This window comes from Danio aesculapii, chromosome 11 (genome assembly GCF_903798145.1).
Source record: "Danio aesculapii chromosome 11, fDanAes4.1, whole genome shotgun sequence".
Taxonomy (NCBI): domain Eukaryota; kingdom Metazoa; phylum Chordata; class Actinopteri; order Cypriniformes; family Danionidae; genus Danio; species Danio aesculapii.
Window position 1 is genome coordinate 5,929,949 of NC_079445.1, and position 21,814 is coordinate 5,951,762.

The window sequence follows — 21,814 nt, forward strand, 5'->3', positions numbered from 1 at the left end:
ATTAGTCAATTTTCAAGCTAAATTTAAAAGTTGCTTTAAATGTAATATGTTTTTATATGTTAAATTATTCAGTAAATCAACTATATGACAATCCAAACCGTTTAGTACTACTTCTACTGTAATACTCATTGCATCCTAAAACAATAGAATGTGTTCAGATAAACAAAGCATTTTCCTTTGATTTCTTAGTTTCCTGTTGGTCCCCATGACTTGGTTTCAAAAACATTAATACTTTACATTTTGTGAACGTACGCCATTAAATGTGAACATGTGAACAACGATTTTGTAAATTACACAGTATTTAACTGTAATATTAGCTGTATTTTACTGTAGGTCAGTTATGTGGTATGTTACTGTATTTTAATGTAGCATTGTGAAGACTGCTGTATTTTACGGTTAAGATATATACAAAACTGTAAATAAATATATTACAGCAATATACATAGTGCTGTAAATGTAAATACAGTATTTTTGCTGTAACTGATTTACAGTAAGTTACTGGCGAATTACTGCCAGTAAGTTATTGTAGATGCTACAGGAAATTGTTAACAGTGTATAAAGTAGCTATTATAAGGGCTAAGAGGATTTCACATGATGACCGTTCACAAGCTGCTGCTGTTTGCTCTTAATGAAGGAATACATGCATTTGTCGCCTCCCATAAAACGGTAAGTTGCAACATTAGCATCCCAGGGGAGCAACCTGAAGACAACAGGAGAGAAGTGTAGTATGTTAACCTGTCTCAATCAGAAAAACAGGACTTTAGCAGAGGACAGAGGATGTACTTACGCCCGCGACAGGAATGCAAAGTACATTAGACGAGGAATGCAGATCATCTGCTGGTCAGCCAGAATGGCCTTCATGGACTCCTGAACACAGTAGAGAGGATCCAGAGGGGGAATCAGGCCTTGAAGCTCCTGCCTGTTGAAGGAGACATTAGAAGCAGCTTTAATGTGCTATAGTAGAATCATTTTACTGGAATACAAATAAAAATTATATTAAATAATTAATATCTCAGCCTTATTTCAAACCTGTGGAACACAAATGAAGACACATTCCCACAGAAAGCTATGGGATTCTCAGATAGTTATGATATAGTTACAAATATGTACCATATTGAGGAGTGGAGGCATTGGCACAGTGTCATTCATGTATTCATATTATTCCTAATCCACACAACCACATAAAAACAAGGATTTTATTATTTGAAATAAGAATATTGCTTCAATTTGATTGTTTGGAGAGGAAAATATCAAGCCAAGACACGACTATTTGAAAATCTAGAACCTAAGGGTGTAAAATAAATAAATAAATAAATAAATAATATATATATACACACACATATACATACTAATTTCAAAAATTTGGTTTTAATACACTCACTGGCCACTTTATTAGGTACACCTTACTAGTACCAGGTTGGACCTACTTTTGCCTTCAGGACTGCCTTAATCCTTCATGGCATAGAGTCAACAAGGTACTGGAAATACTCCTCAGTGATTTTGGTCCATATTGACGTGATAGCTTCACGCAGTTGCTGCAGATTTGGGCAATTCTATGATGCAAATCTTCCTTACACCACATCCCAAAGATGCTCTATTGGATTGATCTCTGGTGACTGTGGAGGCCATTTAAGTACAGTGAACTCATTGTCACGTTCAGGAAACCAGTCTGAGATGATTCACGCTTTATGACATGGTACGTTATCCTGCTGGAAGTAGCCTTCAGAAGATGGGTACACTGTGGTCATAAAGGGAAGGACATGGTCAGCAACAGTACTACTTGGGTAGGCTGTGGCGTTGATGCGATGCTCAATTGGTGCTAATAGGCCCAAAATGTGCCAAGAAAATATCCCCCACACCATTACACCACCACCAGCAGCCTAAACCATTGATACAAGGCAGGATGGATCCATGCTTACATATTGTTGACGCTAAATTCTGACCCTACCATCTGAATGTCGCAGCAGAAATCGAGACTCATCAGACCAGGCAATGTTCTTCCAATCTTCTATTGTCCAGTTTTTGTAAGCATGTATGAATTGTAGCCTCAGTTTCCTGTTCTTAGCTAACAGGAGTGGCACAGGTGTGGTCTTCTGCTGCTTTTTTGGACATTCTCTGTAAACCCTAGAGATGGTTGTGCGTGAAAATTCCAGTAGATCAGCAGTTTCTGAAATACTCAGAACAGCCTGTCTGGCACCACCAACCATGCCACATTCAAAGTCACTTAAATCACCTTCTTCCTCATTCTGATGCTTGATTTGAACTGCACCAGATTTTCTTGAACATGTCTACATGCCTAAATGTCATTTTAAGTTGCTGCCATGTGATCGCCTGATTAGAAATGTGCATTAACGAGCAGTTTGACAGGTGTACCTAATAAAGTGGCCGGTGAGTGTATGTTTACCTGTAGGAAAACGTCTCCCTGGAACATGGTCTTTTTATTTCTCACCTGATTTGGCATCCAGTAAACATGCCGGTGTTGACAATGTACGGGCAGATCAGTGTTGTTTTCACTCCGTCCACACCTTCCTCTGTTAACAGACTGTGTGTCAGAGACTCATGGAAACCTACAGCTCCAAATTTACTAGCACAGTAATCCTAGAGCAGGAGAGACCAGATGAGCCGTCATGCTGCAAAACAACTGATTGAAGTCAGAATTATTAGCCCTCCTTTGAGTTTTTTTCTTCTTTTTTAAATATTTTCCAAGTGATGTTTAACAGAGGAGCGAAATTTTCACAGTATTTCTGATACTATTTTTTCTTCTGGAGAAAGTCTTACATGTTTTATTTCGGCTAGAATAAAAGCAGTTTTAAATTTTTTAAAAAACATTTTAAAGTCAAAATTATTAGCCCCTTTAAGCAATTTTTTTGTTCGATAGTCTATAGAACAAACCATTGTAATACAATATCTTGTCTAAATACCCTAACCCCCCTAGTTAACCTAATTAACCTAGTTAAGCCTTTAAATGTCACTTGAAGCTGTATAGAAGTGTCTTGAAAAATATCTAGTCAAATATTATTCTCATCATGGTAAAGATAAAATAAATCAGTTATTAGAAATGAATTATTAAAACTATTATGATTAGAAATGAGTTGAAAAAAAATCTTGGGGGAAAACATAAACAGGGGGGCTAATAACACAGGGGGGGCTAATACTTCTGACTTCAACTGTATATCCTTAAATAATGATGTCCAGCTTATACCTCCACACAAGCAGTACTGAACAGACCCAGAGTGCTCGCCACAGTGACGATGTGGCCGTGATTCCTGGCTTTCATCTGTGGCAGAAAGGCTTTCGTCATCTGGCAAAAAGAAAAGAGTATGTAGACACTTCTGGAAATAAAGTGTGTTTTATTGTATTGTATGTGCAGTGTATAGCAAGTTAGCAGTTTATTACTTTCTTAACACTTAACTGAAAGAAGCTAATTTGGATACTAAAGCACAGGTAATGGACTTAATCACAATTTTGACTGTAGTGTTTATGTTTTAAATACTTGAATATTTCAAGAACATTTGAAATATGTTCAATTTTATTTAATTACATGAAATAAAATTTTAAAGAAATGAAATGATATTTAAAGCATATTTAAGTTTGCCATCAATTGGTGTGTATTCAGCAGGAGTATTCAAGTATATTTCAAAATGAGTCGAATTATAAAATGATATGAGTGAAAACGCACTGTTAAATTCATCTGGTTGGATTTAAAATGTATTAATGTTTATATTTATATTAATTTAATAATAATTTTTCCATAGTGCACATATACAACTCAAATCAGAAAAAGTTGAGACAGTATGGAAAACGCAAATATAAAAGAAAGTAGTGATTTCTAAATTTACTTTGACTTGTATTTCCTCATGTGTTCCTCGTGATTTTTATTATTATTATTCTTTCAAAATAAACACGTATTCCAAGTATGGTTCTTGCAAGATATTAAAAAAAATATTGGAACACTAAAGCATTTACCACTTTGTAATGTTGCCATCCTTTTTCACAACACTTAAGATATGTTTAGGGACTGAAGACACCAAGTGATGAAGTGTTTGTGCTTCAAAATACACCACACAATCTCTATTGGAGACAGGTCAGGACTGCAAGCAGGTCATACAAGTACCTGTATCCTCTTCCTCCGCAGCTAGGACTTTATAATGTGCGCTGAATGTGGTTTCCCCTTGACTTGTTGAAATATACATGGGCATCCCTGGAAAAGATATGAGCATATTGTGCTCCAAAATCTCGTTGTACTTTTCAGCATTAATGATGCCATTATAGAGGTGCAAGTTACCTTTGCCAAGAACACTGACACAAACGCATACCATGACAGACCCTGACTTTTAGACATGATGCTGGATGATCTTTCTCTTCTTTGGTCCAGAGCACACAGCGTCCATTTCTTCCCCCCAAAAAATACACGTACAGTACACGTTTCCACTGTGTGATGGTCCATCCCAGATGCCTCCGAGCCCAGAGAAGTCGACGGCGCCTCTGGATACTGTTAACATAGGGCTTCTTTCAGGCACAGTACAGTTTTAACTGACATTTGCGGATGTAACTACATATTGTTGTACTTGACAAAGGTTTGGGTCATCCCAGATGCCTTCGAGCCCAGAGAAGTCAATGGCGCTTCTGGATACAGTTAACATAGGGCTTCCTTTTGGCATAGTACAGTTTTAACTGACATTTGTGGATGTAACTACATATCATTGTACTTGACGAAGGTTTGGGTCATCCCAGATGCCTCCAAGCCCAGAGAAGTCAATGGCGCTTCTGGATACTGTTAACATAGGGGTTTCTTTTGGCATAGTACAGTTTTAACTGACATTTGTGGATGTAACTACATATCATTGTACTTGATGAAGGTTTGGGTCATCCCAGATGCTTCCGGGCCCAGAGAAGTCAATGGCGCTTCTGGATACTGTTAACATAGGGTTTCCTTTTGGCACAGTACAGTTTTGACTGACATTTGTGGATGTAACTACATATCATTGTACTTGACGAAGGTTTGGGTCATCCCAGATGCTTCCGGGCCCAGAGAAGTCAATGGCGCTTCTGGATACTGTTAACATAGGGCTTCCTTTTGGCATAGTACAGTTTTAACTGACATTTGTGGATGTAACTACATATCATTGTACTTGACGTAGGTTTGGGTCATCCCAGATGCTTCCGGGCCCAGAGAAGTCAATGGCGCTTCTGGATACTGTTAACATAGGGTTTCCTTTTGGCACAGTACAGTTTTAACTGACATTTGTGGATGTAACTACATATCATTGTACTTGACGAAGGTTTGGGTCATCCCAGATGCCTCCGAGCCCAGAGAATTCTACGGCGCTTCTGGATACTGTTAACATAGGGTTTCCTTTAGGCACAGTACAGTTTTTACTGACATTTGTGGATGTAACTACATATCGTTGTACTTAATGAAGGTTTGGTCTATCCCAGATACCTCCGAGCCTAGAGAAGTCGACTGTGCTTCTGGATACTATTAACATAGGGTTTCCTTTAGGCACAGTACAGTTTTAATGGACGTTTGTGGATGTAACTACATATCATTGTACTTGACAAAGGTTTGGTCCATCCCAGAAGCCTCCGAGCCCAGAGAAGTCGACGGCGCCTCTGGATACTGTTAACATAGGGCTTCCTTTAGGCACAGTACTGTTTTAACGGACATTTGTGGATGTAACTACATATCATTGTACTTGACAAAGGTTTGGTCCATCCCAGAAGCCTTCAAGCCCAGAGAAGTCGACGGCGCTTCTGGATACTGTTAACATAGGGTTGTTGCTAGATCGGATACGTCTGCAGCCGGAAGTTAACGAGAATTATTTATATTATTTATTTAACTTCCAATTTATTGTATTTCATTAACGTCTACCCCCACCCCACCCCTATACCCAACCGTCACAGTAACATAAAAACAGTATTTGTAGCGAGTATTATTTATGTTATCTATTAAATTACCCAATAAATTGTATTTTTTAACCCCTACTCCCACCCCAACCCTAAACCCAACTGTCACAGTACTGTAAAAATATTAATTATTGTTATACAGTGTCATAAAAAAATGCTGCTATATTAATGTGCTTTACCTTAACATAGAGCTTCGTTTTGGCAAAGTACAGTTTTTACTGACATTTGAGGATGTAACTACATATCAATGTACTTGACGAAGGTTCGGTCCATCCCAGATGCCTCTGAGCCCAGAGAAGTCAACAGCACTTCTTCTAATGATGTTATGCTCTGTTGAAGGTGAAATATCCAAATGTCTTCCTCTCTTTCTTTGAGGAACATTGTTTTTAAACATTTAAATATTTTTTCACGTATTTGTTGGCAAACTTGTTTTTCTGCAGTATTTAAATCATCACAGAATCATTTTAGCCTTTTTAGCCTCAAAGAAACACTCCACTTGGCTTATTTTAACAACTCAATACAGTTTAACAGTTAAGTATTACAGCTTCTGAATCCATTTAGCCAAACACCCAGTCTGACAGAACACTTTTAGCTTAGCTTAGCATAAATCATTGAATCAGATTAGACCATTAGCATCTCACTCAAATATGAAAAAAAAAAAAGCTTGACTCTTTTATAGGCTGATTTCAGTCATTTATAGGCTGATAATGCTAGGAACTATACTCTCATTCCAGCGTAATAATCAATTAACTTTACTGCCGTACCATGGCTGCAGCAGGTGGAAGGACATCACGTATTAATGACACGTCAATGACATCCTCCTGCTGTTAGTTACCTATAGCTGGGGACTATTTTCAGGTGCTACATAATATCATTGTGCCTGCTGATGCTAATGGTCTAATCTGATTCAATGTTTATGCTAAGCTAAGCTAAAAGTGCTCCCACCAGACCCAGAGGTGGATTAAATGGATTCAAAAATGGTTAAACTCAACTGTTTAACTCTAGGGGAATCATAAATTGATTTCCAAAAAAAAAGTCAAGGGTCTCTTTAAGATGTATTAGTTCTTTATATATGACCAGAGATCCTCTATCAGTGTGCAGCATAAAGCACATTCTGGTGGTTTTATTGTCTGCCAGGTGAATTTTTCCATTCTTGTATTGCTTCAGGAAGTAATAGCATAATTCTCATAGGCTACACAATTCCTAGTACAACATGTTCACCCACAAACAGTGTGGGATGAGTTTTTAAATACTTTTAATACATTTAACACTTAGTGTAATGAGCCGCTGTCATGATTAGATATTTGATAATCCACTGCGCAATGTCCTGTTCTGCATCGGTGTGTGATTTGTGGTCATATGCACACTAAGCCCTTGTTGTTAACCTTTTCAGTCAGGCAGATTACAGCCACTGCACCTTTACACTTCAGCTTATAGACTTTCAGTAGCATTCAAACATCACACATCTCATCAAATGCACTATTATTAAAAATAAAAAAGTAATGTTATTAATAATATTTAGTTGTAGTAATTTAATTGTCTTTCAGAATCTGCACTTTATGCTGTTCACATTATTATATTAAAATACTAATTCCTCTAATACAGTATAGCTTCTTACTTCATTATGTTTGTTATTTCGATATGTTTTTTGGGTTGGATAAAATGACAGGACAGCGGCCCAGTTTCAAGAAATTTGACAATTGCCCCCCCTTTATGACTTATTCTTTTAATGAAGTTTCTTAAAGCTGTGAAAAAAATGTGAAAGATCCATCTATTGCAAGTTATTAAGCTGTATTTGGTGTCTTCCCTGCTGAAAAATCCAGCTTAAACCAGCCTAGGCTGGTTGGCTGGTTTTAGCTGGTTGACCAGCCTGGTTTTAGAGGGATTTTGGCCATTTCCAGGCTGGTTTCCAGCCATTTCCAGCCTGGTCTTAGCTGGTCAGGCTGGAAAATGACCAGTTAAATCCAGCTAGAACCAGCCTGACCAGCCTGGTTTAAGCTGGACATAGCTGGTTTTGGCTGGGCTCCCAGCCTGGCTAGGCTGGTCAAGCTGGTCATCTCCTAGCCTGACCAGCTAAAACCAGGCTGGAAATGGCTGGAAACCAACCTGGAAATGGCCAAAACCCCTCTAAAACCAGGCTGGTCGACCAGCTAAAACCAGCCAACCAACCTAGGCTGGTTTAAGCTGTTTTTTCAGTAGGGTTGTGAATAGTCTTCCATTTTGTTTTGTTTTTTGGAATTTCAAATATCTTTGAAACTTTTAATTTTTTGATGCCTGGTTTTCCTGTAAATGCACACACACAAACACACACACACACACACACACACACACACACACACACACACACACACACACACACACACACACACACACAAACTATCTGAGCAGCAATATAAAAAATCTATCTGAGCAGTCCTACCCAAAAGAGCGCGTGACAGTTGACCAGCAGCGTCCTCTCCAGCAGCTCATCCGGACACTCCAGCAGCCTTCGCCCCGCTACAACCCCCGCATTGTTCACCAGTATGCCGACTTCTCCCACCTCTCCTCGCACCCGTTCCGCGTTCTGATAGATGCTCTCTCGCTGGGACAGGTCTACCGTGTACGTGTGCGCTTTGCATCCGCGTTCCCTCACTTGTCTGGCCGTGAGCTCGTTGGCTTCAGTGTTGCAGTCCCACAGCACGAGCTCGGCTCCCTCTCTGGCGAACTCCAGCGCGAAGAGCCGGCCGAGTCCTCCGCCGGCGCCGGTGATCAGACACACCTCGCCGGACACCGACTTCAGCCGCGGCCGCAGGACTGTTCGAACCACCGCGCTGATGATGGTGCAGGTCAGCTCCAACAGCATCAACAGGAGATCTATAAGCACTATCATGATGCTTTTATTAGTGAACCAACTTGGAGATTTCTATGTCCCGCAAGCCAACTGCATGAGACTTTGTGCATGCGGTTTATATAATCAGTGCTGGATTAACTCTGCTTATCTGATTGATGGTTTTGAACCTGTTTGTTGCTCTGTTGAATGCTTTTATTGGCATTCAAATATTAACGTTAAGGAATATATATATTCGTGTATTTTAATGATCATTTATTGATTGATTTTAAATGCTTTTATTCGTCAAAATATCAACAACAACAAAAAAAAAAAAACCACTTGAAGAGTGTTACATATTGTGGGGGATAAACTATGTTAAGGGGAGACCGGGGATAGTTGAAACACAGGGAGAATTGTAACACTACCAGTTCCAGTAATTCACCGAATCAGGTATAAGATAGGTGTCATGTAACATTTTCAGTTTCCTCAGGTTTCCTTAACAATCACATGAAGATTTTCCAGTCAGTCCTGCAATATCTCCAGAAGCTACAACAGAAGATGAAATTCTGGTAAGAAAGTTAAAAAAAAATTACAAGATAATATTTTGTTTAGTACCTCTACCGTTGTAGATGATGTTGTATGAGATATATCAGGTCAAACTGTAGTTTCTCTAGTAAAGTATGGTGTATCAACCTCCTGCTAATTTCAAAGCACCATGCTAATACAGCTAGCTAAACAATAGGTGACAGTGGTGGGGTAGGTTGAAACATGTGTTTTGAAAGTATACAAACACTTACACGCACATACATATGAATGTGCACGTACAGATTTGCACACACAAATGCACATGTGCATGCACACACACAATATGCACATTCCAATATTCACATATATTTCATTGTTGCAGTCATTTATTTACAATAAAACTGTTGTTGTGGCATATCACTGAGTACCCTTAGTTTTTTTTTGTGCATTTTGTCCACCTGTTACAACTTACCCCAGTAGCCTATGTTTTACAACCTACCCAAGTAGTTGGTACACGAGGGTGCAAGAGTGCTGAAGAATGCATATTGAGAAACAGCCTTGTACTTTACAAGAGAGGAAGTGCGAGAGACACTTCCTGAGTTTAGTGGACACATACTTTAGAGCCACCACTTTTGAACTCGCCAGCAGCAGATGGAAAATATTAATCCAGATTTAAAGAAACAGTAATTTTATAAGTCTCCTAGAGTTAAACAGCTGACTTAAACAATTTTTGAATCCATTCAGCCATTTTCTTGTTCTGACTGGGTTTTTTTTTTTTAGCTTAGCTTAGCATAAATAATTGAATCGGATTGGACCGTTAGCATCTTGTTCTAAAAATTCGAAAAAGAGTTTTGCTAATATTCAATTTAAAATGAGTTTTCTGTAGTTATATTGTGTAATAATATAGAGGGGGAAATGAATAGTTACTATTTTCTAGGCCAATATTGCTAGGAAATACTCTCATTCAGGTGTAAAAAAAACACTATTCTGTACCAAGGCTTCACCAGGCGGTATGATATTACACCCTTTTTTGAAGAAGAAGAAGGTTCAATGTTGCCATATTGGGCAGTTTATAATTTATTTTTGCGGCTAAAAAGGACATTGGCGGGTAGTGAAAATTTGGGCGGTTTTGCACTGTAACGCCTGTCCCCTGGAACATAGGGCTCCCCTCCCAACTGAGCGTGATTCTGGTGATCGTCACAACAACCCCCCCCCCCCCACCCCCCACCCCCCACCCGCACTTACCGTGATTTCCAGATGACTGGTTGGCTGGTTTTAGCTGGTCAACCATCCTGGTTTTAGAGGGGTTTTAGCCATTTCCAGCCTGGTCTTAGCTGGTCAGGCTGGAAAATCACCAGCTAAAACCAGCCAAAACCTACTTGACTAGCTTGGTTTAAGCTGGACATAGCTGGTTTTGGCTGGGCTCCCAGCCTGTCGAGGCTGGTCAAGCTGGTTTTAGCTGGTCATCTCCCAGCCTGACCAGCTAAGACCAGCCTGGAAATGGCCAAAACCCCTCTAAAACCAGGCTGGCTGACCAGCTAAAACCAGCCAACCAGCCTAGGCTGGTTTAAGATGGATTTTTCAGCAGGGTCTTTTTGAATTTCAGCTGTTTTTGGATAGTCTTTGGGCTGGAATCAGTAAGCTACATCAGGCAACACTGAGAAGGTTAATAATATAAGTTTCCTAGAGTTTAGTATCAGCCTCAGTTGTCACGCCAAACACCGCTCACGGACCTTTGGCTCAACAGCCTGTCTGAAGTCTGAAGGCTACATAGTTACGCTGTTGACTTAAATGAATTTTAAAATCCATTTAGCTGGGGTTACTTTCTCCCCTAGAGTTTCTTGACTATTACGCCAGAATTTGTTCCTAGCAATATTGGCTTAGAAAACAGTATTTTTCATTTTGCGTCTGTTTATTACACAATGTAACCACAGAAGACTCAAGCTTTAAATAAGAACCCAGCAGACACAATGTCAACACAACGTCAGATTGACGCTGTACCCCAACGTTGCATTTTGTTTGGAAATTAAAATCGGGTTGACGTCAATGTCCAGTGTCAGACAGACGCAATGCAACGCAACCTAAAAACAACCAAATATCAACGTCTAATGATGTTACAGCTTGATGTGTGGACATTACCACTATGACGTCTATCAGACTTTGGATTTTGGTTGCCATACCTGACAAATAAATATCACTATTTGATGTCAATATGACGTTGGTTTAAGATGTTGGCTTGACGTTGGTCACTTTCCAACACAACCTAAAATCTACCTAATATCAACATCATTTGACGTCGTTATTGGACATAAAAATGACATTGTCTTTAGATACTGGCAACCTAAATCTAACCTAATATTAACATCTTATGATGTTGTGTGTCTGCTGGGGAATATTAGCAAAACTCATTTTTTGATTTTTATGAACAAGATGCTAACGGTCTAATCTGATTCAATTCATTATGCTAAGCTAAGCTAAAAGTGACCCCGCCAGAACAAGAAATTGGCTGAATGGATTAATAATTTGTTCAAGTCAGCTGTTTAACTTCAGGAGCCTCAAAAAGGTGCAGTGTTCCTTTAAATCATGTTTAAAACCCCATGTTGCACCTGCTGAAACCATTTGGGTCATTTGCATTTATATGTGGACACGGAGAGTTGAGCTCAAATGGGACTGACTATATAGAAGTTTCATATCAGTGATGCAGGTTTAATAAGGGCTATGCATATTGTTTGTGCTCTTATACTGTTGCACATTTATCAGTGGACATTTTTTAAAGTGTCATTTTCTGACTATGAAAAGAGCTTCAAGACCCCAACAGCTCAAAGAGCAGCTCATGCAGGTCGTCGATGCTCAAAACAATGTGAGTAAGATTGTAAATTAGTAAAAACAAATATATAGTAATAGTAAAAGCTGAATAATAATAGGGAAAATTCTTCTAAATGCATGTTGTTTTTGCTTGATATAGATTGTTATTTTTTAATGCAAGTTTTGTCTTTATATAGTTTGTCATTTGTAAGCATGTTTTTATTCCTTAAAATAACCCTTGTGCACTGTTTAAATGTACTACCCTTTTGTTGTGTTTAGAATGAAAACATCCACTAAATTAAACTGCTGTAAAAATGCATCAGTTCATTTTTTTCTGAATGTTTTGCATAAATCTGTTAATCAACCTCAGTCCTGATCAAAACTACTAAATTGTTTAGAAAACTACAAGATTTTAACCCTTTAATTGACAAATTCACTGATTTGGTGAAAAAAAAACACACACAAAATGACGTATTTTCAATAAATAAAGTAATGGACTGGATTTTTTTTTACCTTTTATCAGAGTCTTGGACATGTGAAACAACATTGCCTTTGATGCATTGTTAGATTAAAATTTTCTCTCTCTAATTTACTGTCCGTGGCTGTTTTTGCCCCATTGACTTCCATTATAAGCACATTTGATGGTGCATAAATGCAGTCTTCTTACTCCATGTATTTGTAAGAGCTGAGATGTATATTTCGATTTTCTCAGACACAACAAGATAAGTGCGCAAAGGTCACTCTCACACTTTCACACACTCATAGACATCCATACACACATTTTAATTTGTTGTTATTCTCCATATAAAATCCAGAAACTAAGCTTTTTTTGCACAGGCCTAAAGGGTTAATGGTGACAACTGATGATCAACAGTAAAAATTTTACATTTTTCTTACACCAACAATCAAAAATGCACGATTATATGATGGCATGATTTTGCAATTAAAAAGTGGTTATAATGGAAGTCAATGGAGCAAAAACAGCCACCAATAGTAAATTAGAGAGAGAAGCATCAAAGGCAAAAAAACAACAGTCCACAATTACTTTTTATATTGAAAATACATAGTTTTGTATGTTTTTTTCACCAAATCAGCGACATCATTTATGAATTTAGCAATTATCAAGTTAAAATCCTGTCATTTTCTAAACAATTTAGTAGTTTTGATCAGGATTGAAGTTGATTTACAGATTTATGCAAAAAAATAGTTATGATATATATATATATATATATATATATATATATATATATATATATATATATATATATATATATATATATATATATATATATATATATACAGTGTATATATATATATATATAAACTGTATATATATATAGTGTATATATATATATATATAGTGTTTATATATAGTGTATATATATATATATATATATAGTGTGAATATATATAGTATATATATATATATATATATATATATATATATATATATATATATATATTGTGTATATATATAGTGTATATATATATATATATATATATATATATATATATATATATATATATATATATATATATATATATATATATATTTATATGTGTGTATATATATATATGTGTGTGTGTATATATATATATGATACATATTTGCAGCAGTTTAATTTATTGGATGTTTTCATACTGAACAAAACAAATGGATAGTCAATTTGCCCAGAGTGTATTGTTGAGTTTTTAAAAATACAAAGCTCTCTCAAAATATGTGTAAAAAAATTCTCAAATTTCTCAAAATATTTTTCAAAATATGTGTAAAAAGTATCTCAAATTTCTCAAAATATGTGTAAAAATAAGGTTTGTTACCAAAAATCATTCTGCTAGCTGAAACACAGAGAAAGTTATGGCCAAATTAAGACTCAAAATCACTCCAGAGTGGATGAAAACATCTCCAACAGTACACAGGGGTTAATTCAGGTAAATTAAATGCTGAGATTTCCCCATAAAATATATTTCAAGTTCATTGCAGCCTAGAAAAAGAAAGACTGTCTGGTTTTATTGTATTCTTACATGTATTTATGTTGACTGCTGATTTGCTCAATCTGTTGTGAGATTTCTTTTTTAAAGCAAGCTCTCTGGGCCTTATGTCACAGATTTTTACAGTACTGAGTGTGCAAGCAGATTTGCATTTGAAACCACAACTGATGACTGAAAGTGTGACTACTGCAGGTGCACATATGAGAAAATATATGAGAGGCCCATGAACTTTCATGTCTGAATAAGACACAGAAACTGACCTCAGTGTAGAAGAAAATGAGTAGTAAATGTAGATGATATACACCGAAAGCCTGAAGTGGCACGAGCTTAATCTTTACCTGTCAGCAGATACAGGACATGGTGGCTGTGTTGGATGTGATATGCTGTCTGGAAAGTTACCCCATGACTAAAGAGGCTCTAGAGGTAAGATTCGAACTCAGTATGTTTACACAGAGTTTACTGTGCAAATGGATGTGTTGTTATATTGTGTGAAAACAGAAGTTCAAAAGACTGGACAAAGGAGTAGCACGGCAGCTTCACAAATGCATTATATTACAGAATACTGAAAAAGGCTAAATATTACAGGCACAATTTCAACTGAAACAAAGAAATCATGAATGAAAAGATATAAATTACATTTTAAAAACAAAAAATAAATGAAAACTTTGTTCAACCTCACAATACATGAACGCAAAACGATCACTCAAAATATGCTGGGGGTATTAACTCAAACGCCAGTATTTTATTGAGTGTATCATCATGAATGGTTAGAATAAAAACAAATGATAATTTATTTTGTGTTGAGCAGAAGAAGAAAAAAAAGCTCATTTTCAAGTTTAAATTAGTAAACACCAGAACACCAGCGTGAACTTTAGGGAAACTCACGTCATACAGCTATTAAAATTAATTTGCCACCATTAAAAAGGTTACAAATGTCAGCGCTAGTGGTGTAGTGGTTAGTGTGTCGACACATGCACTCCGGTGCTCACGGCGACCTGAGTTCAATTCCGCCTTGCGGTCCTATGCCCATCCTTCCCCTCTCTCTGCTCCCCATGCTTTCCTGTCTAATAAAGAAGAAAACCCAAAAAAATAATTATTAAAAAAAGGTTACAAATAAATTCTTATATAAAAAGTACAGTAATATGATTTAATAATACGATTATTATAATATGTACTATTACAATAAATGTAATAGTAATAATTCGTCACTTTGGAATTATAAGGTTCTGTCTGCATTTTAAATGATTTTGAGATATTGAGCTTCAAAGTTTTTGCATTCCATACAGCAAAAAATAAGCGTGTAACAGTTCTCTTTCATACATAAACATGACAGAGAGCCTAAATGTACTCTAAGTGAGGTTTAGTTATAAACTAATTTCGAGAGGATCACGTGCTTATGATTGCTAGCGGCTGGATCCGCATTATCCAACTCTCAATGCACCAATCAGACGACTCCTAAGCTACTACAAATACCCTGGGCTACGTACCACCGTTATCTTCGTTTGAAGAATCCCCCCATCCACCCCTACTCCTCCTTCTTCCTAGATGGGTGACACGGTGGCCCAGTGCTTAGCACTGTTGCCTCACAGCAAGAATGTCTCTGGTTCCAGGCTTTACCAAACCAGAAGACATTTCTGTGCGGAGTTTGCATTTTCTCCCCGTGCTCACATAGGTTTCCCCCAGGTTCCCTGGTTTCCTCCCACTGTCCAAAAAACATGCAACATAAGTTAATTGACTAATCCAAACTGGCACTATAGACATGCTCCTAGTAAATAGTTATCTCTCAAGAGCAATCACTGGCTGTTCATTGGTTATTACAGCGGGGGAGTTCTCGAGATCTACCTGAGCTCAAACTCCCCTCTCGCCTTGCAACAGGAGGGAGCTCAGGGCTCTCTCCCGGGACAGCATGCCAAACAAGCTTAGAATTAATCATCAGCTAAGTGTGAACTCTTAAAATGTGAATTATCAAAATTCTCTTAAGTTTGTAAGCTGGGGTAAAACAAACACAAATGCAGATAGAAGCTTCTAAGTCTAAAAAGTTATTTTCTTCCTTAAATTATACGGTTCTGTCTGGCAAATCATTAAATGAAGCGTTACTTTTCAACAACTACAATACAAATAATTGATGTTGTAGCAATATGTTTAAGAAAGTAATTTTTTTGCTTTCTGCAACATTTATTTGTTTTAGGATGAATATTTTTAGCATACAAGGCTGTGCTTAATATTTCATCCAGTGCAGCTGTTAATTATGTAATTAATATGGTAATAATTATTGAATTTCATGCTTTTTATGAATTATTGAGGCGACACGGTGGCGCAGTGGTTAGCATGATGGCCTCACAGCAAGAAGGTCGCTGGTTCGAGCCTCTGCTGGGTCAGTTGGAGTTTGCATGTTCTCCCCCTGTTCACATGGGTTTCCTCTGGGTGCTCTGGTTTCCCCCACAGTCTAAAGACACGTGGTGTAGGTAAATTTGGGTAAGCTAAATTGTCTGTAGTGTATGTGTGTGAATAGGTGTGTGGATGTTTCCCAGTGATGGGTTCCAGATCCGCTGCGTAAAACATGTGCTGGATAAGTTGGCGGTTCATTCCGCTGTGGCGACCCCAGATTAATAAAGGGACTAAGCTGAAAAGAAAATAGATGAATTACTGAATTTTATTTATTGAATTAAATGTCCCATGGATTAAATTAAGTATTTGCCCTTCAAAGCCTCATATCATCATACATTTGATATTAAGCCTTGAAGGGCAAATAATTTAATTCATGGGACATTTAATTCAATAAATAAAATTCAATAATTCATATAAAACATGAAAATCAATCAATATTACCATATTAATTACATTTAATCATATCCAGCTGCACTGGATGAAATATTCAGCACAGCCTTGTATGCTTAATTTAAACAAGAACAAATATTCATCCTAAAACGTTAAATAAATGTTATAGAAAGCAAACTTTTTTACTTTCTCAAGCATCAACATATTGCTACAACACCAATTTTTTAATCTAATTTTTGAAAAGTAATGCTTCATTTAATGATCTTCCAGACAGAATTTCAAGTGGAAAATGACCATTTAGAATTAGAAGCTTCTATCTGCATTTGCGTTTGTTTTACCCCAACTTACATATGTAAGACAATTTTGATAATTCACATTTTGAGTACATTTAGGCTCTCTGTCATGTTAATGTATGAAGGAGAACTTACACACACATTGTTTGCTATATGGAATGCAAAAACTTTGAAGGTCAACATCTCAAAATCACGCAAATAGAACCTTATAATTCCAAGGTGACGAGATAGTGTTACCTTTCTCATATTGTGAAATAAAATTTTGGGTCATACTGCCCAGCTCTATATCAAATGATCTAAAGCAGTGTTTCCCAACCCTGTTCCTGGAGGCACACCAACAGTACATATTTTGGATGCCTCCCTTTTCTGACCCATTAACTTCAGGTGTTGGAGTCTCTTCTGATGTTATGATCAGTTAATTCAGGTGTGTTTAATTAGGGAGAGGTTAAAAATGTGTACTGTTGGTGTGCCTTCAGGAACAGGGTAGGGAAACACTGATCTAAAGCATCTTGAAAATCTGTTTATAAGTAAAATTGTTAATTGCAGGAAACCCGACTTGGAAAGCTGATCAACGACGTGAGAAAAAGGAGCACCGATAAATATCTTGTTAAACGTTTAAAAAAGCTTGTGCGACGTTGGCAGACACTAGTTGGCATAAATGAAGGGAAGGAACCAAATCTCTCCAGCTTGGCAGATCAAGTGAATTCAACATCTGCTCAACATGGATCAGCACAAACCCGCACTGAAAATAACAGTCAAAGTATTTTCCAGAATAGAACCAGCCAGACGGCTGAAGTGTCTCGGGATTCTCTATCAGGTAAAACCATAAATTATACAACCAGTTTCAGAAAGAGTAAAATACCCATCCTTGCCAACAGACTGTATTGCTCATCCATCAAGCATTTACAGCATTTCACAAGCTTTAGAACACCTCTGCCCATTCAGCATTGCCAAGATGACCATAATGTCATAATCAGAGACCAGCGCACGTTGCAGAAATACTCCATCTCTGACAATCATCACATAAAGCATGTTCTGTCGGCTCAGGAGCCAGCACAATACACCTGCATTACTTCTTCCCTTCAAGATTCATACCTTCAGCAGTCTTCAGACCTCCTCAAAATACTCAAACCTGCTGCGATGATCAATGTTAACCTCGACGTGGTTTCCAGCACAGTAACAGACACCAACATGAGGACATTTCAGGATAAAATGAGGAAGGATCAGCATAACAATCACATTGTCAAGTATGACGGCTGTCCTGAAGAGTGCAGTGGCAAAACTACACCGCATGAGGCCAAACTGACATATGACCCTCACACTCGACAAATCCAAACCACAGCAAACAAATTATTTCCAAAAGCCTGTCAGAAATCTTTAGGAAGTGATTTTCATGGGACTGAACATCTAGAAGAAAGCGTTTGTTCATCTCAACAGACAAACTGGAGAGAGATGTCAAAGTTGATTCAGAATAGCTTGCCAACTTCAGAGAGATCAGAGATTGACTTTTCCAGAGACGAGAACGTCACGCAAAATAACCCCAAGGAGTGCAGAAAAACATTTCTTCCAGGTTTCCATGTGATGGACCTTCCAGGTGTCAGTCGAGCGGTCACCAAGCGAGATCTCACCAGGGTCAGGAGTCAGCGATGGCATGGTGTGAACGGATGTTTTGACAACAGAAATAACTGGTATGAATGGACTCAGTCTATAACCCTGGATCCATATGGGGATGGAAGTAAACTTCAAATCTTGCCCTATGTCAACATTACAGACTCTAAATCTTAAAGGACATGATTCTCAAATTCTTCATAGCCCCATCATAGTTAGTATATACAATATAAGACCTCTGTTCTGATTTTTACCAGTGTACAGTGACATGGTACCTCTTGCATGCATGATGTGAATTATTCTATGCATATAAGTTACTTGTAACATGAAACTGGTATTGTTCTCTAGTGATTCCACCTTCACTGTGTTTCCCACATCCGGGAGAGTTACAGTGTGGAGAAGCCCCAGAAACGTACCACCCAGACTGTTGCATGCTCAGAGTGAAGCAGGGGGTGGATCAGTAGCTATGTTTCCATCCACCTATTTTTATTAGCATTTGGCATATGCGCATGAAAAAATGGTTGATGGAAACGCCATGACGCACATAACATTTGAAAATGCGAATAAAAAACGTATGCACATAACTGAGTATGATTTATTCGATAAGAAAACATGCGCATAAACTACGATTGAAACACTTTTACTGCACAAATTTCAGTATGCGCATTAAAAAAGGTCATGTGATTTCGTTATAAGAGATCATGCGATGACGAAAATGTGTGTAAATGGACCAAACCAGCAGGCTGAGCACACTGTAAACCATCTGAACTGTTGTTTTGGTCATTCTAAAACACCTTACTGTTTAAGTATTAGTGATAATATATTATTAAGGACCTCCAGAATCAAGAGCGTCTGCGCGTTCACTGCGTGTCAGGATTGCCTTCTGAGTCATTTATTAGATGAAGAAAAGATTGACGCAGCTTCTCCTAACGCAATAAATTCAGTTTTTACTGTTGATAAGTGACGATTTTGTTCGCTTTGACTCGTTGGATGGAAACGCTGCTTTATTAGCACGTCTTTAATACGATAATCCAGTTTTGCGCATAAAGTTCATTCGCATTTTTGGATGGAAACATAGCTAGTGATGGTTTTAGGCCTGTAGCCAGCCTGGTGAAAGGGGTGGTTCTTTTTTCTCAAAATGTGGACTTTTGTGCAGTTATCCACCTCATTTTCTATTTAATTGTGATGTTGAAATACTCCAATAAGTGGCATTTTAAGCACTATTTTTAGCTGGATTAGCTTGTTGTATCCTCCATTTTTAATATACCAAAAATATTTCCTAAAGATATATAATAAACAAATATAAAAAAGAGCTTCACGATTTTCTTCTAGCCTCTCTTGAAAATTCATCTAACAACAACAGCCTAATTAGTATAAACAGCAAAAGTCTGTCTAAGGCACTCGAAAAATGTTTAAAACATATTAAAAAGCCTTTACTGACATGGCTATTTCTTAAAACTGGGCTTACACGTTTTGATAACGCTTGACTTCATCATGGTAACCTGATGTAGCCACAGTTTTAAGGAACAGCCATGTCAATAAAGGCATTTTATTGTTTTATTCCTCATTTTTTGAGTGTCTTGGACTGATTTTGATGTTTATTCTGATGAATCCCCTACACAAAGAGCACCGACACATTATTTAACTTACCCCTGAAAACTTTTTGTTTGATTTTGGATTTTTAAACAGCCTAATTAGTATTAAAATGAACTTTAATAGGCTGCTTTTGGTGCTTTAATATTGATGACTCAAATGTATGCCAGTTTTGTAATTTAGATATTGAAACAACTGAACACTTGTTTTTCCAATGTAATGAGGGCATTTATCTTCACAGTTTTAGGAGGTATGAGGCTAACTTGGTTTTATGTGACTTTAAATTGTCGTTTGACTTGCATCTAAATAATTATTAATAATTATTTACCATTTTAGTAAATCAAGAATGTATAGATTGAAAAGAGTGGGATATCTTAAGTTTGAAGGGAGTGGGTTTTCTGATGGATGTCTGTTCCTGGATGGAGTATCACATGTGCTTTCTTATGTCTTTGATTACTAATACAGTTAAATGTTTAAGAGCCTAGTTCAGGGGTGTCCAAACTCAGACCTGGAGGGCCAGTCCTGCACAGTTTTGCTTCTTTAACACTTCAATTCAATTCATGTTTATTTCTCTAGCGCTTTTACAATGTAGATTGTGTCAAAGCAGCCTAAAGATTATAGTAAACTGAAACTGTGTCAGTCCAGTTTTTAGATTTAAAGTTCAGTTTAGTTCAGTTCAGTGTGGTTTAAATTTCACTGCTGAATGTTCAAACACTGAAGAACAAATCCATCGATTAGCAACTCCGTAAGTCCCAAACCAAGCAACCCAGTGGTAACAGTGGAGAAACAAACTTCACCAATTGACGAAAGTGAAGGAAAAAACCTCAAGACAAACCAGGCTCAGCTGGGGATGACCATTTCTCCACTGGCCAAACTTCTTGTGCAGTTGCAGTCTAGGCACCAGAGGCTGGAGACCTCTGAACGTCAATCATGAGAAACTGCAGGTGTGGGTAGGTTATCGGCAGGTGTTCAGGCTGGCCCACAGGATCAATGCGGAGACTCGTCTGTCTCATGCGCTCCATTCCTCTATGACCACCACAGAATCAGCTTAGGATATGGCCTGGTCCAGGATTATGAATACCTTTGCATCATTTCTTCACAGGTCTTGGATCGCATCAATGGCGCTGCATAATATCTGGGGGCCTCAAGATGAGTATCCCCAGGTGGAAATAGAGAATAAATAAAATAAATAGCGTAGCTGCTGTTCATAGTGTATTTAAATGAGATGCAAAAATGAAGTACTATAAATGAAAATAGTAGTTATATAAACAAACATATAAAGCATACGAGTATTTCTTGGCAATGTGTCAAGCCCGCTCACCTGTGTGGAGCACACTCAAGCATCACACTGTTATGTGATGCATTGATATATATAAATATATGTATGTATGTATGTATGTATATATATATATATATATATATATATATATATATATATATATATATATATATATATATATATATATATATATATATATATATATATGTGTGTGTGTGTGTGTGTGTA

The 21,814-nt window shown here is 37.4% G+C and overlaps 2 protein-coding genes across 2 annotated transcripts; one reads left to right on the plus strand and one right to left on the minus strand.

Moving 5' to 3' along the window:
- Positions 1–559: 559 nt before the first annotated feature.
- Positions 560–8,797, minus strand: LOC130237481 (retinol dehydrogenase 10-like). The gene is made up of 5 exons (XM_056468426.1): positions 8,327–8,797; positions 3,203–3,301; positions 2,450–2,598; positions 788–919; positions 560–700 (listed from the first exon to the last, which is right to left on the minus strand). Exons 1-5 carry the CDS (start codon positions 8,774–8,776, stop codon positions 577–579), a joined length of 954 nt encoding a protein of 317 aa, XP_056324401.1. The 5' UTR covers positions 8,777–8,797; the 3' UTR covers positions 560–576.
- A 5,588-nt stretch (positions 8,798–14,385) lies between these two features.
- Positions 14,386–18,967, plus strand: LOC130237675 (mediator of RNA polymerase II transcription subunit 26-like). Its single transcript, XM_056468685.1, has 2 exons — positions 14,386–14,458; positions 17,653–18,967. Exons 1-2 carry the CDS (start codon positions 14,393–14,395, stop codon positions 18,889–18,891), a joined length of 1,305 nt encoding a protein of 434 aa, XP_056324660.1. The 5' UTR covers positions 14,386–14,392; the 3' UTR covers positions 18,892–18,967.
- Positions 18,968–21,814: the final 2,847 nt, after the last annotated feature.